Source organism: Phasianus colchicus, chromosome 4, assembly GCF_987193195.1.
Source record: "Phasianus colchicus chromosome 4, bPhaCol1.hap1.1, whole genome shotgun sequence".
Classification (NCBI taxonomy): domain Eukaryota; kingdom Metazoa; phylum Chordata; class Aves; order Galliformes; family Phasianidae; genus Phasianus; species Phasianus colchicus.
In genome coordinates this window covers 10,770,833-10,795,531 of record NC_143439.1, presented here as the reverse complement: position 1 = coordinate 10,795,531, position 24,699 = coordinate 10,770,833, and the positions used below count along the sequence as shown (strand labels likewise).

Below are 24,699 nucleotides of genomic sequence, written 5' to 3'. Positions count from 1 at the left end.
AGACATTTTGAGAGGTTAAAATTGCTATACATCATTTTCAAAACGCTTAGAAACAATAATCACAAATCTACAAAGAATTACACTATTTCTTTCTACCATTAAACATCAGCATACATGGAATAAGAGAAAAACTTCACACCAGTGTTGGACAGACATATGACCAGTCAAGTCTCAGAGCCTGGCCTCACAATCTAGTCTGAAACAATCATTTCTATAAGCTTCTTGGCACAGATGATCTCTCCTAATTATACATGCTTTAAGTATCAGGCAAAGAATGACTTTGGGGACGGACTTTTTACATGGGCATGTAGCAACAGGGTGAAGGAAAGTGGCTTTAATCTGGAAGAGGGTAGATTTAGACTAGATATCAGGAAGAAGTTCTTTACTATGAAGGTGATGAGACACTGGAACAGGTTGCCCAGAGTGGCTGTGGATGTTCCAACCCTGCAGGCATTCGAGGCCAGGCTGGATGGGGCTTTGAGCCACCTGGTCTACAGGGAGGTGTCCCTGCCTACAGCAGGGGGTGTGGAACTAGATGATCTTAAAGGTTCCTTCCAACTCAAACCATTCTGTGATTCTATGATAAATAAAAATAGCTGCTATTTTTGGGGTGAAAAATGGTAGCATATTTGCTGGAGTTCACTTGATGATTCAATTATGTCTTGATAAATGCTGGCACATCGGAAACTTGGGACCAAAAGAACGTTCAGCTGGAAACTACTCTGCCATAGCTACAAATACAGGGCTTTTTTAAATAAGTCATTTTATAGTTCCCTTATCTGGATTCAACAGCCACTTAGATCAGACTTAGCTGGCTGTCATGTAGCCAGTATAACACCCACACAGCTCTAAAGGTTTTATATGGTTGTGTCTTACATTAGCAGAAGCCCAATGCCCCCAGGTTCTGGGAATTTTGAATTTACATATTTGACTGCTACTCAGCAATTGCACCGTATTGTAACTAAAAAACCCAGTCCCAGAAAAACAAACAAAAGAGAAAAGTCTTCTGGGGAAAAGAAAGCCAGGTTTTAGAGTTAAGAATAGAGTAATAGAAAATGCTGCCCTAAACAACAGCAGCAGCTCAAAGAGAGCACTAGAGACTGCAAAACAAAGTGGAGTAAAAGGACCCAAAGATAGCACTGGCACAGCAAACTGTCAAAACTCAGCAGCTTCACTGCACAAATACAGTAGTTGCTGAAGTGACTAACTCTCTCTGTTGACAGGTGATTTCCTGAAGACTGCATTACCATTTCATAAGAACAGCTTTTCCGGTCTCCTTTTTTCCCTTCCATGTCCTCCTCTCTCTTAACAGAACTGCTGAATAATCAGGCAAAGTGGGGGAACAGTGAAACACAGAGAAAATATACCAGTGGTACAAGTTCTTACCTTTCTTCTTTGCCCTTGGGGAATATTTATATTATAGGTCACAGAGAGTTTGTTCCAATAATGACAGCACTGCAATAAAAATACACAATGGTTTTACTTTGTCAAATGCAGTATAAAATATTCCCGTTCTAAAAGGCTGTTTGCTTTGTTCTCCACAATGCTACTCATCTTAAATAGGCCATAAACGCTTTTGATAGTCAAAGCATACAGAACCTTTAAAAGTAGTGTTTGTTCTTAACTAAAAAGAATGCTTATTCTGTGGTTCTGTTTATGCTGGTCAATTTTTTTTTTTTTTTTTTTTTTACATCCTTTCTCATACGATAACTCATTAATAAGCAATGATAAACTTACATTCTAATTTTAACAGTAAGAGGTCAAATCTTGATGGTCTCAGTAATTTTTTATCTGGACTTTATCCAAGAAGGACATCCATGTATAAGTGCAAAAGAGAAAAATCTGAAAAAAGAATGATACAAGAACAACTGCTGTGCCGAAAATATATTATCATTGTAGACTGGTCTAACCTAATTAATTCTTCCATTAATTATCTGAAAGCAAAATAAGCCCGGTTTAAAATGACAGAGTCCACAGCGGCTTTTGCAGTCCTTACTTAAAACACTGCTTATGTTGAGCAATATAATCTGCACAGGAGGAAATGCTCAGGAGGGCCCATAGCCTGCTAAAGGCTTTTACTATTTGATAGCAAACACAGGATCTGACACAAGGAAGTGTTGGCAGCACAGTTTCGGTGACATCAAGAACTTGCCTGATTCATTTGTATGTGCAAGTTCACACTGACAGTAATTGTGTAACTCAAGCTCTCCCATAGAAAAAAAATATATTTACATTTCACACAGAAACATTACCAGTAGCTGGTGTGCTGAGTATATATCTAACATGGTTGCACACATAGAGAACAGTTTACTTAGTGCAAAGAAATCCATCTTGAACTGTTTGTTGGGAGTAAGCAGTAAGGGTATCTCATCTTTTCTTTCATCTGGAATCTCAGTGTTACAACATGTCACTCACGAGTGAAGCAAGGACGGAGATGGGCTCAGTAAATCCAACTGTCTCTGTTTCAATGTGCTTTCCTATCAAAAGAAAGTTTTTCAAGGGCAATTCACAGCTCCTTCAGAAGAATGAAACTAGGTTCAACCTGTGAAATTCAGATCCAAAAAATACTTATGGCAAAACTGGAGCAACCAATTCAGACATCTGGATTCAGCCCTAAGGAAACTGAACCATTATGTAATATTAAGTCCTGCAAACACTAAAAACAGTTCAATAAAAAAGCTGAGAGTATCAATAATGAATATATTTTTATGGCCTAGAATCAAGTAGTCAGAAAATCAAGCAATCCCCAGTGGTCATAGATATAAACGATGAATGAGCTGTACTAATTAGCTCTAACTTACAAGTGCAAATCAGGTTAATTAAAAAAAATAAACTTTATTACATTAGAGCACCAAATTCCTCCCTTTTCTTAATTCAACCACAGATGAATGGATACAGCAAATTTGATCCATACACATTCACTGGATTAATTAAAAGTCAGGCATGTATCTGCAGTACCAGGCAGAATTTTTTATTTCTACAAGGACTGCTGGCAACTTGAGATTAAGAAAAAAATGAAGAAGGAAAAAAGCATCTGATCTATGTTCAAGTTAAATGGTGCTTTACATCATGAAATCTATGACACAGTCAACTCACATAGGAAAGACTGAAGTGCTACATCCTGCTCTCTGCAGTGCCTTTTTTTTTTTTCTTTTTTTCCTGTGCTGTATCCATGGCATGAACAGGTTTAATTCTAGCACACTAAATTAGCCAAAAAACAGTGCAATTTCAGCTTTAATACTCTGAGCTGCAAATTGCAGAGGCCCAGCTGCACCACACCAATAGGAGCTCGGTCACAGAGAGCTCAGGGTGCAGGTAGCTCAGTGCAGTGCCCTTATCAGCTCTTCTGCCCTCATGAGCTACAGCTGAGACAAGCTAGCACTTTCTGCCTGAGAAAATCCCATGCCCAAACCTCCACCTGGGAGCTGCAAACAGTTTTCACTCTAGGATGCTGCAATATGACTTAGCAGAGGCTCCAATACACAGCTGAAGCATGTGTTCTAGACTTTGTTCTTATCTCTGCACTATGGGCATTTGCCTGCTGGCACAAACACCTTCTTGAATTAGACTGTAATTAGTATCCTTCTTAGGAAAGTCAGCAGCACTGGATGCAAAACGACTAAGTAAATCCGCACGTTCTTTTTCAAAAATCTTGTTGGCAGAGGCATTAAATACTCAGGCTTACTGAATTCACTTTCACTTTTCCAGGAAAATTCTAAGAGGTTACAAACAATGCTTTCCCTCAGGACTGCCCTAATCTTCTCATAAGAGATGCATGTAACCAAAGATGTAAGGCTGACCTCCTCTGTTTGGGGAAGCCCAAAAAATCATTGTGTTCAGCAAAAACCCAAATGTGCTGTGTCCTATCTGGCTTCACAGAGTGTCTTCAGGAAAAACTTGATCCATCCGAGGCAGCAATTTTGTTTTATTCCTTCTGCCTTCTAAGTTAGAAATAATAATTTGAAGGCATTAAGACATGGGTTGTATGGTGAAATGCTTTTAAGAATGCTTCCTCTTTACATTGTTGTTAATAAACACAATGCTGTACACTCAATGCTGGCCTCCAAGGCAGTGCCAAAGTGAAATATCTGCACATTGCTAGGCAGAAATGCAGAGGCTGAAGAGAGGTGGAGAGGCCTCAGATGTGTTCAGTCCAAGCAACTCAAAGGAACAGTCAAATGGCAAAGTTCAGCTCTAAAACTGGACAAAGTGCGTGGTCTATTCTTGCTAGATTTCTGCCATTATAGGGTGAAAAGATGCTCAAAGAACATCTGGTAACTAGAAATGTGCATTATATGAATCCAGGCCGAGAACAAAAGGCTGGCATCTGTGAGCTTTAAATTTTCCAACTTTTGTTACTCCACTGGATGATGAAACACAGTCAAGGGCAATGAGGGCTCGATTCTGACAGTGATATAAAATCTATGCTAGCTTATTCAGAAATTACTAATAAAATTGAGATTATTAAGCAGTAATTCATTTTATATTTAATCTACATGGATTAAAACTTTCCTTGGAAGTTTTAACACTCATCGTAACCCTTAAACTAAACTTAACTACCTGTGTATTACAGGAGAATTGCATTTTTGTGCTGAGCAGACTCATCTAAATTCTCCACAAGGTGGTACTTCCCATAGCAACACAGTTTCACCAGCATTTTGTAATATTTGACACTGGACAAGGGTTCAGTGTCATTGCAGACGGCAGGTTAAGAGAAGCAAGAGGAAGTTTATCGTTACCTCCTTCCATTACTGTCTATTCCTCAGAGGTTTGATCTTTGTGGAAGGCTGGACTTGTCCCAGTAGAACTTCTGCTGGAGATAGCAGTGTAAAAGTAATATGGGGGCAAGTCACAGGAAAAAAAAAAAATTCTCCCACAAAGATACACTCCACATGCCTCTGTTCTGCTTTTGAACTCGGTAGAAAGGGTGGGGTGTGCACTCAGATGGCATCCCCTGAGAAGGAAGAGGTCAAGATGAGGCAGAGATGAGACAGGCAACCAGAAACAGGAACAAGAAATATATACAGTAACACTGGCCACAAGTGCCATTGCACATTACTTAGTTCAGGGCTGAAGTACTTTGTGTGGATGATCAGTGCTCTAATGGTTTCCTACAAGAAGTTTGTTCAGTTTGTACAACTCTGTAATCTTCCATGATCTGGTGGTGGGGAAACCAAAGAGCAAAGCAGGGAACAGACATGAAAATTCTGACTCCACTGGAGTAAAGGGGAGTTTATCTCAGCTCTAATGAGGACTTCAGAAACAGTTACACAGCCTTCATGAATGCCTTAAGCAGAGGAGAAATGCCAAGAAAGGTAATTAGGTCCTTGGTGTGAAATTAGCTGCTAGACTGCAGGAACAGAATGAAGGAGAAAGTAAAAGGTCTAGAGAAAATTAATTCTTTCTCATATGCAGTGATCAAGGATATGAACTCCATAGCATCAGGTAATGGGAAAGTTCTAGCTAGTGGGAGTGAAAAATATAATGATAGTAACATCTAATTATATGGTCACTTCCATATAGGACACCGAAGACAGGGAAGTCATTGCCTTAATAATATCTTCCTGTAAGGAGAAATGGTCTCTATCAAACTACCATATATGTCAATTATCTGCTTAATTGCCTATACATGTTACTACGCATACCTTTTAAAGGGGTTGCAATCAGACTTTTGCCTAATTTCCTCATTGAACAGACCCATCTATGCTTATGATGCATTTTTCCCAGGTATTCACTGCCTCATAATACAAAGCTACATCTCATAGCCTAGGTGACTGCTCAATTTCTCTTAGTCCTCCACAGCTACAGGCAAATTCATTACATATATAATGAAATTCTTCATTACCTATACACCTTTATAATTGAAGCAAGTCTCCACACTGCTGTCTATTAAGTATATCAACACAGATTAATCCGTAATTGAATTAAATGAGTCAGTTTTGCTTTGTTTGTAAGGGTAACTAGAAGCAAGAACTCTTCTGAGAAAACTAGAAAAGATTTTCAAAGGCTATGAGAAAAACAGAGCTCAAGTGGTCCCTCAGGACTCATTGCAGCTCAATTACACTACCATTCTTCAGAAAATAATCTTGCACTGCTAGACTCAATAGGATGCTTTCATAGATCTCTGCAAAAGCTGTGTGGAATCTGGCTGCATAGTCTTAAACTATTCTGAGCATGAAGTATGGGCAGTGAATAGAAACAAGGCTGCACCAACATGTACAAAATATTTTGCGGAAGCACAATTACAGAGGCCTCTTCCAGACAGAACTCAATACACTGACCACGTTTATGTGCACTTCCCCTTTTCCCAACACATCTGCAGTTCCCCTTGAAAATACCATCCATCCCAATTTTCTGAGTTTGGTTTGGATCTCTGGGTCTGAACCAGCTCAATCCTTGATCACAGCTCTTACGCTAAAGCGGCAGTGCTGTACAGCAATTGCATATGCATCTATTAGTGTAGGATACATCAAGAGCTTTACACATTTTGAAGTACCTAATTATCAGCAGCTCACCTGCACTATTTAAGTACAGGCATGCACAGTTACTCACACAATTTTGGCACGTGCAGTTTTAATTGGAGATATATAATAAAATTGCTTTACTCAGTAGGTTCACAAGGACCAATACCTCTGCAGGTCATCTAGTCCAACCCCTCTGCTAAAGCAGGCTCCCTACTGTAGGTTGGCTAAGCACGTCACAGTGTGAACAAATGGGAAAAAACATGGACAAACGCTAACTATAAAATACATTAAAACTAGCATTATAAGTCTACTGGCACGATAGAACTATTCAAATTTCATAGAAATTCATGGTGTTATACTGAGTCCCCAGGCCCAGAGCATTTGAGGAATCCCCTCATTCTCTGGTGAACTTTGATGACATCACCAGAGCTTCTATAGTCCAAAACTAAAACCCATTTCAAAACGTTGCACCAAAAGCAGTGTGATCATTGACTGATCCTAACTACCACAGAACAAAAGATTTTCAAGCATATTTTGCTTTTGTTGATATTTTTGTTCCTGTAGCCTCAAATTCTTCTGCTGTTACCACCATAAAGCATTCAAAGTCATTACACTGAAGTCCTTAGTATAAGTTTAAGACTGTTTTTAAATCAGCCAAAGTTTACAGACTATTTGGGGGAGAAGAAAAAGACAGTCACAATCACTGTGTAGAAGAGACCACCACAATGCATATTTGGCTTTATCAGATTACCTGACAGTGCTTTGAAACACGAAAATCTTAACACATAAGGGTACCAAATTTGTATGTCTACTGCTGTCTAGCTTCTATGATGTATTTGGTTTTATGCAGTCATGACTCATGGCCTGGGAATAACAAGAATCAACAGTCAGTGTACAAAACTTACAGTGTGCTGCTGTATAGTGCACCAGAATACAAACTCTGGCCTCCACCCTTGGCAAAACTCATTTCAAGGAAACAAAAAATAACTCCAGAGAATTTGTTTTAGATGCTATATATGTCAGGTCATTACAGCATGTATGTCACACATTGATTTAATAGACTGTATGTGTGAAAGAAAGGCACTGGTACACAGTGGTAAATGTTTTGTAACTTCAAGTTGCCTGAAAAAGTACTTTTTATATTTGATATGTCAGGTGTGTATTCACCTGAGGCACATGTCCAGAAAATGTGAAGAAACATCACCGTAGTGTTCAAAATCCACATACCTTGTCAGATATTGTTAGTTCTGTAAACAGAAAGAACAGAAATCTGAAGACCACTGCTGCCTGCACAGATAGCTAAAGCTTTTCAAATGCATTGTACAGACCAAAGGGCCTGATCTGGTTACTGGTGAAAGGTATCAGAGAAATAGCAACAAGGTAATGCCGTCTTCTACAGTGCTTCCTAAAATGTGATGCTCTATTGTTCAGTACAGAACAAAGGCATATGAACAGCAACAAAAGAAAACTGACAACACTATGATCCAGAAAAATCCTTGCATACTGTTAACTTTTCCTTACCTTTTTGTGTAAATGCTAGGCAAACCCTCACAACTCATCACTGCAAGAAAAAAATGATTTGTTCAGATAACTCTCACAATAAGCCCTCCTGTAAACTTCAGAAGCTCCATGAGTATGAAATCAGGGTAGAAACGAAGTTATAAATCTGTAGATGTTTAAGCACTTGTTAATTCTTAACAATGGTTTCCTTTGCTATTTTGTATCTAACATTTGCTGAGAAAGTTTGTTAAGCAGAAGGCACACAGTGCCAAAGAGCAAACATTTTCAGCTCTTAAATGCAGCACATTTGTAGCAAAAGAGCCTCTGGGAGAACAAACAGACAGGTTGGGCTGTAAGAGCAGCAGAAAATGCTGCCCTATGAGGGTGGTGCTTCAGCAGCTCAGGGAACTTGATAAATGCTTCTGGACTTGGAGCTAAAGCAACTATCCACCTATACATCCTTTAATATTTACCAGGCAGATGGTTCTTCTTCACTCTAGAAGATGGTTTAAGCAAAATTAAAAGAGAGGGTTAGAATTGAAAGTACTCGTTTTGGTATGCTGCTAGGTTACAAAATGGAGGACTCTGAAGTCATGAAGCTCCTAAGCTCTTCTTGCAGTGCTGCCATCCATGCCATGCTGCACATTCAATGCAGTTCTCTTGGCAATGCCTGCTCTCTGCTAACATGGCCAGTCCTCTGCCCCTGTGGATAAGGCTCAGCTCTGGGGAGAGTCACCCTGCACATCCCATCCCACAGGCAGCCATCAGGCAGCACCCTGAGGCCCTCAAGATCTGAAGAAAATCCACCCTCACCTTTCCTCAATACAATCACACATAGCAAGAGCAGAGAGACCTCATGTTGCAAATCTGTCAAGTAGGGGACACATAGAGCTCCAGTTCTTAAGGCAAAAGGAAGGAAAAAAAAATTTTGAAAACGTATCTCACCTTCCCGCAACCCAGCTTATGACAAGATGCAACCTTTCCCTTTAGGACTCTCCTCAATGCACAGATGGACAGCAGTTTTTATTTCAGAGGGGCTGCCCCTTCCCACATACTGCAAAGCTCCACAAGGTTCTCTTCCTTCCCTCAGCAAACTTTCCAGATGTTCTCTGTGTACTCTCCCAGAGCTTAACCGAAGCTCTGTCCCTCGCTCTCCCGCCAAAACTTCCAGAAGGTTCTCTCTGCCTCTGACTGCAGCCATCGCTCCTCTGTCCTGCTGCTTGCTTCCCAGTGCTGAGGTGACAGCTCAATTCTTCTGCACTTAAGTGACTGAAAAGTAAGAGGTCATTAGAAACAGAAGTGCTGAAAATGCACAGTTCCACTGGCAGGCAGCAATGTCTGATGGGAGAATCACCTCATTCTTCCTGCGATGCCAAAGGAAGCCCTTTTGGAAAGTTAAAGCACGGGGAGATTGAGAGCAAGCAGCTGACTGCCATATATTATATTGCTCTTGATTTTAATGGCACTACAGATGTGAAAAATCCCAACTAATTCCTGTACTGCTGTAAATACTTGTCAGCTTCAGAGCAAGTCTACGCAACTCCTTACATCTCTTTGTGATTGAGAAGTAGGTCCCTGAGCAGAGGAATTCTGCACGTTGTGTTCATGCTGCTGCTTTATTCGGCAGTTTAGTCTCACAATCTGGATGCTTGGACTATCTGTTCTTTCTCTAGAAATGGCAGCCTTGCCTTCCCCTCTCTCTGCCACTCTGAGTCACAGGGCTTGCAGATGTACAGCTGATGGCTACACCTGCTGTGTTGTCTGCGTAGCTTTCAAAAACCATGGGGTATAGCTGTTACAAAGCATTACAGCTTAAGACGTGCATTATTTTGATTTATCACATGGAAAAGGAGCCAATAGGTTTTCAATGTAAAATTGACAACAGTATATTTTATTTACCTTTCATCTCAAACGACCTTTCCCAGAGTGAAAATTTAAAGTAGATGCACAGTTTAAACAATAGCCAACTTTCAATATTGCCATCTTGTCTGTAAATGGAAGAAGGGTTTCAGTCGTAAATTACTTTTTTAATGTAGCGCCAGAGTACAAGGAGTTCTTCCTGATTATTAAAAGGGATTTTTGGTACTGAATTTTCAGTAGAGTCTGGTAACATCATGCAAACAAGAATTTTTATCCAGATGACACTGTGTTTGCTTACTTAAATCATTTTTTACCTCGCTTTTCCATGTTTTGAGGATTCTTGGAGATACTTCTCTTAACACATCTTAGCCTTCTCCTTGCTTTATCTGCAGCTTTTTTTCACCACTGAACAACACTGACAGCTGACTCCTGCAGTGGATAAGATTCAGACAACCCAGACTTGGCTATAGGGGTCTAATCTAAATGATTTTAGAGAAACTTTGATCTAGTCCTTTTCTACCTAGAGAGAGATTAGCATCTTTATAGGACAGTCAACACATTCCTCAAACAGCTAGATTTAAGACATTTTGAGCTTTGACCGTTTATCTCCTAGGACTATAAATGACAACTAGACAACAAAAGTTAGGTGATATAAACCTATGCCTCAGGCTCCATTTTCACATAAAGAGCTTGAATTTCAATTTGCTGGCTTTGAATTGCCTGCCCTGAAGCTAAAGGATTACCTCATGTGAACCTGATCTGACCTAGGCTGCACAGTGCTATTTCCTTTATTCCAACATTGTTGAGCCTCTGCTTGTATTTCCAATGCTAAATTATTGGCATGGTAGCTGACACTAAAAACATAACAACAACTGTTGAAGCACTTCCTCAGTGCTCTGAGAAAGTTAATGGATCCATCCCGATGTTATAATTATGTGGCTTTATACATGCATGAAAGTACTCTCATAGATGAGATGAAAGTTTGCCCAAGACCAACTGGCAATTATGTTGGGATTTTATTTCTCTCAAGAGCAAAATTGGGATTATCTGGGAATATTTTTCCTGATCAATGATATATCATAGCAAGGATCCCAGACACTTAAAATAATCACTGGATTCTATGAGCTTATATTGAGTTTATATTTTTGAAGAGCTAAGTCTTTTGGTCTAAGTAAAGAACATGGATTTGAAGTAGAAGTACCTCATAATACAGAGTAGGGAGGACTCATCATCTTCTCTGGAATTAAGCAAACACTGTACAACAAAGCTGATTTTTTTTTTTTTTTTTTTTTAACTGAAAATTTGTACTCAATTAGCTGGTTCAGCATTTAGGGATACTAAGATCAATTCAACAATTGATTTATGATCCAAATTTAGTGTAGCATTAAGTCATTTTGAATACATTTTGATAGTGGTATTGTTTTCAGTTTAGTGTAGTGAGAATAGAACAGCTTTACAAATATGTTTTCTTGTTTTTATCTTTGCATTGTAACAATCACCTTCCAACAAGAAATCGTTGGATTCCAAGTGTTCACTTCAATCTTTCCCACTTAGTGACATAAAAGGAATCTCCTCGCTTTGCTTAGAGAACCGACTGGTTTTATGTAAAATTAGTTTACTTGTTCTTTCTTACGTTGTGATAAGATTATATATGACATAGAACAAGCATACAACTTTTTTATTTTAAATTTCCGTCCTTTAGGGCTATTGTTTGTCTTGTTTTCTCTATTGCAATAAGTTCAGATATAAATAACCTGTTAAAAAATGGGAAAATAAACAAGTTTTCAAGTACCTACAAAAACAACTAAAAAAGCCATGGAAGAAGAATAAAGTCCTACTTCATCAGTGAAAACATCACATTTTCTATTGGATAACATATATTGATGTGTGGAATTCATCAGAATTCCTTCAGCTGATCAAATGAAAGAAAGTATTGATTTTAGATTTCAGTGTCAGAACAGGGGTGGCAACGTATTAGATCTTGAATCATTTGCAAAGTCTCAATACAGTTAGCAACTTGGAAAACTGTGATTAGCAGCATTTTCATGGCTGAAGTCTGCATCTCAGCCTTGAGAACAGATCATCACAATGACAGTAATTTGCTGTAGAATAAGGCACACAGACAAATGTACGATGTCGCTCTATTCCCATTGATGCACAAGATGCATACAAAGTTATTAAGAAAAATATATATTGCTGTGCACTACACTGATCACCCTATAATTTTGCTCTTTTGCTTTATGTCCTTTTCCAGATAGTGGAGGAGAATAAAAATTATCAGCCAATAAAAACTGTAGCAAACACCAGATAAACAAAGGACTTCAGCATACCTACTGGCATTCTGAGGTCAACCTCACATGACACGGATTGCTTCAGAAAAGCAAAGGTGCATGCATAGGTACAAACCTCCAGCTGCCTAAAATAAGAGGAGATACAGCACGCTTCTATCTATTCTGTGCGCTGAACTAAATTTTAAGTTGCCTTAGTTGCTATTCATCTTCATTTTGGTGTTTCAATACGCATTATGTTAATAGTAGATATTATAATACATTTCCTTGTCATACTGTCTTGTACTGAGCAGTGCAGTGGGAAAAAATGATTGAAGAAACTGTTGAAGTGGAAAAAAGCCTATTCACTAGTATTCACCAGTATGTTACAGGGTGAGGTTGCTATTATATAGACATAATTATATTGTTAACATAGTTTCTGAGTTTTAAGCATGCTGGTTAAAAATGAGGATATCCAGGATTCTTAGTAAGTGTTGTGGTTTCATGGTCTTTTTTCTCAGATAAGAAGCACATTAAGGATAAAATCTCCACTGATCCTATTAAAAAAAAACCCTGAAAATAAGGAACATACCAAAAGAAACAAATGAAATAAAACAGATGTCCCAAATTAAAGTCTAGAACAAAAACAGAAGAACAAATAGTAACATACCTACTGTTCCAAATTCATCAATTATTTGCTTAACTAATTTTGTAATTTTCATGAAGACCTCACCAAAGTCCTTGTGTATTTATCTAATAACGTAATTTACAAAGCAATTTTATGTTTTCTTGTTGCTAAACATACATAGGATTTTCCCTTTTGTGTTCTATACACCGTTTATTCTTGCAGCATATATTACTTCAAAATTTTACTGGGAGGCTGGGAGATTTCCTTGTAAAACCCACGAACATAAAGTTTCATCCTGCCTAGGACGTAAGAAATATGGCTGAGTTAAAGAAAAGGAACAGAAGAATGAGAACAAAATGTGCTCTGTAACTGATGAATAAAACAAATGTGCATTTTGAAGGAAAGCAGAATTACACCTGACATTTCCTGAACTGCATTTGATTATTCTGCAGAAAATTAGGTGGGTAGATTCTGATCTTTTGGGCTCATATTTAGAATAATTCTGTTATAAGTTCCATGCTTCACTTCTCTTGCTGGAATCCACATCATAACCTTGCCTTCACAAAGTTTCAAGAAAAGCTATTTTAAAACATTTTTTTTCTAGCCTCAGAAAAGCAGTTGTTCTCCTTAACACAGCCTACATCTGAAAAGTTTAATCTGACATGCTATCCCTGCTGTGTAATAAAAGCAGATATAGTTCATTATAGGCATGGCTGATGAGCACGATTCAGAACGCCTGCATTTTACTGAAGTGCTTTATATCTGCAATTGGCAAAGTGACAATGCAGAATTTTCTCTGGGTGAATCTGATCCCTGTGCTTTGGAGGTGTCATCCATCAGGTAGCACGACTTGTACACAGTATTTGTCAAGCCCATATTTACTTAATTTTTAGGGTACACTATTGAACAGCTTTTCAAGTGTTCAAAGGGGAATTCTGTACAACAGTTTTCCTAATCCTGTGCTCCATTCAGATTTCCTAATTATGATACATACAAGAAATAAAAGCAGGAGGCTATGTTACCAAAAATTCTGTTGGCGAGAATGAGGTACAAAAAGATCTATGTAGCATCACATCTACATGTTGCTCATAGTGCTTGGGTCTGTTCAAAGACTGGATAATTTTGATTCAGACTCAGTGAAGCATATATATTTAAGAGAAGGCACTTCTCGTGCATCTGCTTATATTTTGTAATGCCATCCTTTCCAAGAACATCAACTTAAATCTGCACGAATAGATTACTGACAGCAATAACAGTTCATTCACTAATTCACTAATGAAAAATTAGCCATAAAGACTGGAATTTTTCTTTCCAAATAAACCCTATTGAAACTAAGGCCCATTACATGGCTTTACCAAACCCCATCTTTTTTTCCCCCCCCATGTTTGCCCTAAACACTCGATATACATATTGTTGCAGGTCTCCCTAAATCACTGATTGCCAGAATCTGGGAGAGCTATACGAGGAGGCTTATCCAGTACAAGCCCTGCTCTTACACTGTTCCTTAAGTATTGGCTCCATGTCAATGTTGGACAAGGTGAAAACAGAAGAACATTTGACCCAATTCTTAAATCAAATTTCTTTATATGACTCTCACAACAGACTGCATGAAGATCACAAGCTAAGAGGGTGGGCAGAACAAGATAATAGATCATCACACTTAGAAAATCGAAGGCTTATGACAGCTTCCATAGTCCACAGACTCGCAGCAACAAACCATGAAAATTTCTACCTAGGATTATTAGATCACACAGCTCTAGGCACAGCAATGCAAATACCTTTTCTCCCTGGCTGAGCCATGCAGAGCAATTAGTCTGTCATCTTATTGTGATTGCTAAGGCTCCATAACATCAGTGGCTCAAAGGCCATTTGTCTGCGAAGGTACTTAAACCCTTAGTCCACAGTCAGCCTGAAACAAGGATCCAAATATGAATCTGCAAGTTAGCAAACCCATCCTAAATACCATTACTAGTTTCCCAGCAGAAACAGAACAAACAAAAAACACTCAAGAAACTAAAATGCAATCACAGCATGATCAATAATTGAGATATTCTAAATCTTTTCTCATCACATAACAATATAAACAGCACGAAAACCCTAGTCCTGGACACGTGCACTACTTGTATAGAAAATACTCTGTACCACTCTAAGTAGCAGTCAGGTGGGAAAAGGATCCAAGAGTAGCAAATGCACCCTTCAGGGCACTAGTCATAGTAAAACATAATTTTGTATTAGCATCACTCTGATGATGAGACAAATCCATTGATTCAGTCACAAGATCTTCTCTTCAAAACCCTATCACTTCACAGAACTCTCTTTCTACAGATGTTCAACAGCCATGGAAACTGGAAGGTGCACTCAGCACCAAAAACTAGTGAAAGTTATCTGCAAGCTGACTTTGTGTCAGTCAGTATCGGGTACGTAGTCTGATTCATGTTCTTGAACAGAATATTGGGCATTTTTTTACTTTTTTTTTTAGACTAGAATTTCCCTTTATGCTCTTATGTATGTTTATGCAGTCAGTTAATAACATGACAGGGGGCTTAGTGCCTTATTACTGCTAGAAGTTGTAGTATTTTCTTTTTAATGATGTCCAAACAAATTATCTGTTAAAAATAGACTGCATGGCAGCACGGTGGGACACGGAATTTAGCAGGCACAAGATCAAAAGGAATTAAGTGCCAGAGCTCTGCCCTATGCGCTCATAAAAATTGATTTGATTTAATAAGTTTAATGCAAAAGGGAATTGCATTCTGTGCACTGCTTTCCTGTTGATTTTTAGAAAGTATGGGAGCACGTCTTCCCTGCTGATGTCCATTAACTATGTCCATGAATACATAAATATAAATTGAGTGAAATTGGGTACTTGACTTTTTTTTTTTCCTCCCCTTTATAAAAAAAACAACCCTAACTCTTATCAGCATTTTATGGCTAGGTACACCCTAACTGGATTCATACAAAAAACTGCTAACGGCTGCTATTTTCCACCCATCTGAAATGCTCACTTCTTTTTCCCTATTGGTATTAAAAAGTAAAACTCCAGAATTTTAAGGAATTTATTTTTCTGATAACTGCTTCAACTGTTTCAAGTGTGGAGGTGATGAATCACAAGGAGCTAAAAGTAGCCATTAAAGGTCCTGCTTAATATTACTTACTGATATTTTGTGAGGTTATTTTCTTTTAATTGTTGTTGTCTTTCAGAGTGATAATTAGTCTGCTTTGCATCAAAGCTCCTGGGGAACAGTAAAAAACATTTAAATTATCTAAACAAGAAAGTACTACCTGTTTATGTCAGGTTTTGCAATTAACCTCTAAACGATCTTTTAATCTTTGTGAAATCCAGAGACACAATGCTTACAAACCACTGGAAAAAAGATTGTCTTTATTTGTTCATGCACTCACTTTTTATCTTCTCGCTTAAGTGCTCCCTTGGTCCCTTGCTTACGTGAGAGTGTACATAGCAATGTCATCATTTTTCTGCAACATCATTTTGCTCACATGAGAATGTACGTGCATGGTACCTGCTTAGCCAGACAACCACTGCTCTTCAACAATCTTGGTATCTATTCAAGGACATTTTCCATATTTATGTTGATAAACCGGTAGTGTATTTCCACGATAGCTGCTACCACACTCATAAAGCAGTAAAGTATCCGAACTTCAGTAATATCTGAGGTGAAGATGAATTTAATGCAGTCTAAAATGCATAGCTCAGGTTAAGAAATGACCTTCCTTATCTGCTCTTCACTACTCAGAAATATCTTTGCTCCTTGATTTTCCTACGCCTGTTTAGCTGGTGAGTGTCTGACATACATCCCATTATCTTAAATCTGAAATTCATCACATTATCTGTTAGCCATAGAGTTGCCATACTTACAAGAGTCTAGGTGCCACAGCATAATATCCGGGGCTGGGGCAGGAGGTGCTCATGCTTGCCGGCTGCTCCACAACATGGAGAAGTCATGCGTGGAACAGAGCAGTAAGAAGAGTGAGATTTATTGAGAAGCTCCCTTTGGAATTACTGAGGCTGAACCTGGTTGAGAGAATTGGAATGTTACAAATCAGGCAGCAGAATGTGACTGCTGGAGTCCAGTCACAAAGATGCAAGTCTGCATCTGGAAACATAAGGTCAGACAACCAAATTCATGAACATCTTTCTTACACATCCTCTGTCGTTGTTTCCTTATATTTTGGTCTTGTGTGAAAACTGCTAAAAGTCAAACTATGATATTTCATTAACTTAGGCTTCTACAGACGTTCCTTTAAAACCCACTATCTCAGAGTAATTAAATTCAAATAGAAAGTGCTGAGAATCTACCTTGATGTGTTCTACCCTGATTTAAGTAGCAACATAGAAAACAAAATTTGTTAATTGGGTGATACACTTTTCAGTTGATAAGTGCCAAAACAGGTTAGAAACCTATGTCTTAATATCAAACAGCTCTCAAGTCATTTATATGTATTGTAACGTTTTGCTGCATATATACCTTTAAAATGGTGTCTATATATTTTCATTTGTGTATAAGTTAATTAGTTAACTATTAATTGTAATAATTTACAGGAAAGCAACATCAACTTTTATGTGTACTGAAATGGTATTAACAGAACACAACTCCCTGTGAACCCAAATCCAGGCAAGTGAATGCTTTGTAATCCCCTCTAAAAATCTGGTTTTAATTTCTCAAGTGTAGTGCCCCATTTCTGTTCTTTCTCTTGTGAACGATGACTTAAGGATCAGATCTTAAACTTTTCTCTATTTCAAAATCTGTTAGGCTTTACGCTGACAGAAAATCTCTAAGGAATGATATACCACCCAAAGGGTGGTTTCTGCTCTGACAATCAGTGCATATATATGACAATTCTAATTTTGTTCAAGTCAGCAGTTTAAGCCTCTTTGTCCCATAAATCACAGCAACCACAAATTATTCTTGCATGAAAGAAGGTTACCCATGGAGATTTTCATTCATCGCTGGAGAAAGGTGAAACAGACAAAGCAGTATTTTTCCCTTGATCCTCTGCTGTTACACTCACAGTGTCACACATGCAGACTGGTGTTATGGCAAACTTTTCTGGGCAGTGATTGCCACTGACAACATTCACTCCTTCCTTCCCTTTCTGCGTCACCCTTCGGTGTACCTTTTGTTTTTCATTAGAGGCTCCAAAGAAACTCCTGCACAGAGCCTCATCGCAGCCCATCAGCAGACTTCTGATCGCAGCATGCCAGGCAGTGCCAGCAGCATTTTGGAGGAACAGACAGTTGAGGCCTGAACTCTTCCAAGCTGCTCCTGATTGAAAAAGTAGATTTAGTTTGAGAAACACACCACAGGGAGAGCCACTCGGGGCACCTTCCCCTCCCTTTTCATCGTTCATGAAAAGTAGCTTCTACTACTGGAGTCAACATATGCATTAGGCATACTTAAAGGCCCCGCTAAAGCTGTACATGTGCATATCTGTGCAAGACCTCCAAAAGCAAATATACATTTGGCTGCTAGAAATATTAACAAGTTCAATTGTTAACTGATTTATTTTACTGCCTTTTCCCATTCTACATTTTTCCTACTAAAGAAGCGCATATATAAATACATGTATAAATATACATATATGCTTATTAAAAAAATATATTAGCTGCTTTTAAAATTCAACCTCTTATCCCAGTTCATTTAGAACCAATTTGTCTTCTCCACTTCTTGCAGCAGAGCAAGCATATGACTTATAAAATTACAGGCTTAGGACAGTTCTTCGCCTACACAAAAACTGAAAGTGTAAACTTACATGGGTAAAGCCAGAAAAGCACGGTCCAGTGCACTGTCTAGACAATGTCTAGCATTGTCTAGAACCTCGTTGCCCTTCATCATGTTAACAGTAGCAGCCACAAAATGACTAAAGGCTGAGATCCACAGAGTACTCACCAGGAGGTGGATAGCAGAGCTCTCAGTGATTCGACTAGTAGAAGCAATTGCATTAGAAATTGTCAGTGCCAACATTGGCTGCACCAGTGCAGACCACAGTTGACTATGATTCAGAAATCTCAAATATGGCCCCAAATGACCTTGGTAAGGGAAATGATGATAATACATTTTTACTATCATAGTATTCCACTCCCATTAGAGTTCTGTGGGTTTTTTTTTCTGTTATATTATCATGAAAAAGCAGGGTTTTTTAGTTGACATAGAAGATAAAATCTGAAAGCATGAAAAATAATATGAAATACTTTTTAAAATACTGCCATTTTTATTAGTAGGAGACAGATTACAGATTTTTTTTTTTTAAGCTGAATGCTAACAGCTGTTTTATAACTTACTACCACAGTAACCATTAGTTCCCAGTGCTTTTTAAAGGTTACCAAGAATCTTGCAGGTAATTAGCATCTCAAAGAATTAATCACTGTAAAGAAACTAAATATACAGGCATAAATGCAGAAAGTAAATGATGTTATAAGCTTCTAACCACAGAATAGAAAAGGTAAGACATATTTTACTATATTCCAAAAAGAAAATCTCTACTGCATTTCAGCGAGAACTTACCTATTGTGGAGTAGTTAGATCACACAATAAGTCTGGATCCCAACAAAAGATCCACCTTTCCAAAGGTCTGGAATTGTCTTCACAATCCCAAAAGAGCAGCCAAATCACCTTTGTAATGGTCTTCATTACGAAAAATGTTGATTCCACCTGAGCTACATTGAATAATTGTCTACAGATGAATAGTTACGTGAAATGGGTTACTTTGGGAGTGTGTGAATGTTTTGTTTGGTTTTAATCCACCTGGTTCTGAGATGAAAATTGCAGTAACACTAGGAATAATAATGGTAATAATCAATTTATGGCCATTTCAGGCCTTTTAATGCTGTACTGGAGCTTTCTGTAAGTGTGTGCTCCTAGCAGCGACAAGACTACTCCAATTATTTAAGGAGGGAACCCACTCTCAGCATCACGCACGGCTTGCCTCCTGGGCAATAACACTGTCATGAAAATGAAAAATGAGTAACAAAAAAGTCAGAAACATAAAAAATAAATATCACATTTATTTAAATAAAAATATACACACAGTGTACAATGAGCATGGCTTACAGACAGCAATGAAACAAAAATGCTAAATCCTGACATATAAAAAGATTTGAATTGCTTAGTTGTGCTTTATTTCTCTGAACACACACACACACAATCTGGACGGAAATCCTGGTAATGTTATACTGAGCCCCATGTGCACGAGAGTGTGAGACATGAACATTACAAGGAACAGCTACACCAAATGAAGACAAGTATCAAAGTAACTTGGGATTTTAGAAAATTTGAAGCCAGACCCTTCATAAACAAAACAGAATTGTTAAAACTTTTAAAGCCCTTTGCAAGACAGATGGAAAGAATACAGAAAACTGCAGTTAGAAATCCAAGTTAAAGCAGCACTGTCCCAAATCTCACCACTCCAAACCCCAGATTCTGAGCACTCAACTATTACACTCAAAACTTTTTCCCTGTTAGCAAACAAACCCCGTGCTTTCTGCTTCTGCTCTTTGGAATATGGACACATTGGTTCACAAATTTCTTTTTTTTTTTTTTTTTAATTCTGAATTATTAAATTGCTACTTATTCTTCTTTTTGAGCAAATAGAAATTTTTCATCCTGAATCGTGAGTATTATGCTGAAATACATTGTTGTGGCATGTTACTTATTCAGATGACACTAAGAGAAAGAAGCACTTGAGTGCTGCAGAGCCTGAACTGAATGCTCTGGTAACACAACAGTTCGTGGGTTGCATGACTAAGGAAAAATCTCACCATTCCAGAGACTGAAGTCTGGTTTTGGTTTGCTTGTTTTTAAATGCAGTTCTGTGAGTTTTTGCTTTTTAACATCCAGTTTACAAGCTAAGACTGTTTTAAAAAGCTGAAAATTATGTTAAAGCATTTTGAATGCAAATGTATCCTTTTAAGCTGCAAATGAGTGAAAGGTAAGAAGCAAATTCATGTCTCACGGCATTGCCTGTACAAAACGTTTCCTTTTCACAGTAACAAGGCATAAATATAAAGATATCATTGTTTCGAGTTTATAACATAGCCAACTCACACAATATATGTGTTAAGTCTGTTAATTGATTACAAACATTAATTCACACAAGTAATTTTGCTGCACAGTTTTTAATGCAATTTATGTATTATACCTGTTGCTGCAAATGCATTTCCTGCTTTTCATAAATTGGCCATAGCATTTCTTGGAACTTGTGATAAAAATAGGAATAAGCTTCTTTTCTGGAAGTCAAAATAGGCATAATATGCAGTGGGCTTCAAATTAATACATTCCACTTTGTACCTAAATTCTTAGTGATTATTTAAAATACCATTGCACATTAGTTCACTTACAATCAGTGAATTTTAATCCAGATTGATCGTTTTACACAAAGTATTAATGTCCCTATTTTAAGAAAAATGCCAAAATTTGAACAGTACAAAAACTAACATTTGTTAATTTTTATCATCATTAAGGTTCTTTTCCAGGTAATAGTTTGTCTCTTTCAGCTGTCCTCTTGTATATTTTGTTCCTCTTAACACATATGTTTTCCAGCATTCCACTAAAATGCATAAGTACACATCAGCAAAATCAAGTAACAATTAAAAATTTGTTTCCTAATTGCTCCATAAAAGCCAAAGTATAAACAGTAATAAAAACATATTAAAAATTCCCCCAAAAAAGACTTCAGAAGCAAAAAGATCTGCCTATGTAATAATAATATCAAGTCTGTATGTGTTCTGTATTAATTCTAACAGTATTATAATCATCTAGGAGAAAAAAAAAGTGTTTTAAGCCAAACAGATATGGGACACTTCCCATACACGTGCTGCTAAATGAGTATGTCTCCCCTAACTCTGTGCAAACAGTGTAGCTTTCTAATGAAAATTTACTTGCTGAATTCTACTCCTGTGTAATTCAATGATACACAAAGATTCATGCAAGATGGACCTCAGGAGATGATTCAGCTCCTCTGCTGGGCATTCAAAAGACAGACACGACTTAAAATGTCTTCTGTGCAGAGTGAATATACTTCAATTAAACTGTCAACCTGCAGCAAAAAGATCTTTCTTTATAAAAGACAAACCAGAAAAACACAAGTTGTGAATCCCTGATTAATTGACAACCCTGTTTTGACGAGACTGGCTCTGAATGAATAAAATGCTGTAGAACCCATGGCAGGCAATGACAAAACGAAGAAATAGTTAAGCCTCCTTCAGTACAGAAGGAGGCAGTTCAGAAGTAATAAAGCTCTTCTGGGACACTTGGAATTGCGTCAGGTTTTGAAATAGTCTTAATGATCTACAAAAAGACTGTGTTCCAATGAAAACACTGGTGTGAAATAGCTCAGCCTTATTCAAAACAAAACCCAACCTGCTCTTCTGTAATAGCCCAAGCCCAATCAAGTTTGTTGGATGTACCTGTTACAATAAAAAGAACTGCAATGTGTTAGGTTGTTGTTTTTTTTCCCCCCAAAAGCACAGCTTCATCGATGAAAACGTTTTAAATATAAAGGTAACATTATAGTCAAAATAATTTGGAACCCTAGCGAGATTAAATGCTGAGGGCAAGATCTTGAAAGACTATTTTGTTAATTAAAAAGAAATCTATAGTTCTTCATATTTTGAATTTGACAGAATTCCCATGGGGCTGAGATAAAGAACTGTAAGAAACAAAAGTACCCACAAGTGAATACTGTCTTTGCCTAGGATTTCACAGGCAGTTTCAGAATCACTTTAGGAAGGCCAGCATTTCTACTGTGTATCACTGGGATTATTTCAGAGGTACCTAAAGAAGTTACCACTATTTCTCAGCTGTATATGTATTGTTTCTGTAAGTTAGCAATAAACACAGCAGAAACAAAGTGAGGTATAGAGTAGCAGTCAGACCACCAGAACAGAACAGTGCTTTCCTAGGAAGATTTATGCTCCGCAAACCTGCAAATAAAATTTTGTGCAGACTGTCTGTGTAATACTTAAATGCACACAATTTTATCCATACATTCACCAAGTAGCACCCACTGGTACGTGACAGGAAAAGTCATAGCACTGTAATATCACCTGCCTATGATGCACTGCTAGCTCTTCTGGCATCTACTGTTCCAGAAGAGCAAAGAAGTCATTTGTGAAACAATATTCTAATGGAGACCTAATATGAATAAGAAACAACTGCACAAAAGTCCTTTTTGAACGAACTACTTCACTTTGAAAAAATGTTCCAATTAGGAAAATATGTTGTGTAGGTGAATTCTTGGCTTCACTGAAGTCAGTGCATTGGAAAGGAAATCCCTTCCTGATGTACTTCTACATGTTCCTTATCTTGCCTCATCTTGCAAATGTACAAGAGGGTTTAATTCTATTCACAACAGATAATTTCTAGGTAACCTACCAAATAGAGCTTGCACAATCAGGTGCTTAAGCAAGTAATTTTTACTAGTACAGTTACAGAATTATACCCAGTAACGGGTCTTAACAGATGAAAAAAAATAAATTATAATTCACTATGCATCAAGATTTCTCGGACTTCTATAGAAGCAAGCCAACATTTAACACTTTATCCATAGCAACTACAATTTCCTACAGATACTCGAATTCCCTATGCAGTTTAATTTGGGTAGAACTCTTACACTTCTGCTCTAGATACTTTTTTCTTAAAATAAATGCATCACACAAAGGTTAGTAACCAGTGGACACTTGTTTTTTGTTAACTGTGTTTCTCTCTGGGGGAGGGCAGAAGAAGGCAATAAATAGAGAAAATTAGAAAACACAAACGTTCTTTGCAGGACACATTTCAGGATTAACACAAGCTGGCAGAAGCACTACCATTCACTTTTTAAAAGCTCATAGCTGTTCTTTATCCTAGAACTGCTGGAAATATCCTAGAAATAAGCATTACAAATTTCATATAAATCAGCTGCAGAAGCTAACTAGTCCTAATACAAGAGGTTACTGTAATTATAACATTTCTCTCAGATGGTGTAAAAACACATTTTTATAGCCTAACAATACATTAATGCCTGCATATACAAGTCATTTTACCTATCACTAAGGAAAATTTAGTTTTAAGGGTTTACTGTGAACAGGAACACGACAGGTTAGGTAGAAGTTACTTGAAGAATTAATCCCTCTGATTTCAGTGTGATTTATGTGCAAGCTTAAGTGAAACAAGTGGTATTTGGCTCAGATACAGAAAGCCAAGAAAGATACATCCAAATGAACTGCAACAAACCAGAACTCAATTACTGAAATTACAGGCGGTAATTAATAAAAATATATTGTGAAGTAACCATGCTTATATAAAGAAGACAAACATGACGACCAAAATTGTATTTAGCCTAGGTATTAAGAGTTGCATTTTTCATGAAAAATTCCACGGAGGATTTGATTATTACTGATCATGACCTCAATGCTTTGCCAGTACCAGAAAATGTCATTTCAGGAAGGAAGAGATCCTTTCATTCAAATCTCAGGCTTTGGTTCAGAGTCTGAATGCTCCCCTCCAGACTGATAATAAGATCAGTTCCTATTGCAAATGACATTTCCCTTTTTAATCTTCCATCAAGCTTCCCCAAGACCTAATTCCAACTGGTTGATGAGTCATGCTAAGCTTCAAGTTCACAAAGATAAGTCGAATGTATTTGGTTTTGAGCATATCTACATCACCAATATTTTATTTCATGATGACTAACTGTTGTTACTTTTAAAATGTTAAACCTCACGAAATAACACCTCAACTGGTTACACATTCCAAATTATTAAGTCATAAACAGCAATTTTTATATTCACTAATTAGCATGGTATATGTTCCTGATTACATTTTTTGTTAAACTTAGGTGTCAGTTTTTCCATATGTCCCTTCTGGAGGTCTGTAGTACTTTGGGAAAGCCATCAGCTGTATCATGTTGAATGCATACTTTCTGCATTTGACATTCTTCAGTACATTCTCTATGCGGCATCCTTCTCTAGTAAAAGGGGGGA

The 24,699-nt window shown here is 37.6% G+C and overlaps 1 protein-coding gene across 5 annotated transcripts in view; it reads right to left on the bottom strand.

The window, feature by feature from the left end:
• INPP4B (inositol polyphosphate-4-phosphatase type II B) overlaps positions 1-24,699 on the bottom strand; it is a 327,844-nt gene that overhangs the window by 25,501 nt on the left and 277,644 nt on the right. For 2 of the 5 annotated variants that reach the window (XR_016465803.1, XM_090138627.1), the window contains exon 28: positions 1,387-1,455. Coding sequence is in view for 4 of the 5 variants with exons in the window: in XM_090138627.1 (XP_089994753.1) it covers positions 1,425-1,455 (31 nt within the window). In the remaining variant the exon portion in view is untranslated. Of the gene's footprint in view, positions 1-1,386; positions 1,456-18,445; positions 24,684-24,699 lie in introns of those variants that run through there. The other 3 variants (XM_031588826.2, XM_031588827.2, XM_090138633.1) reach the window with 2 other exon arrangements.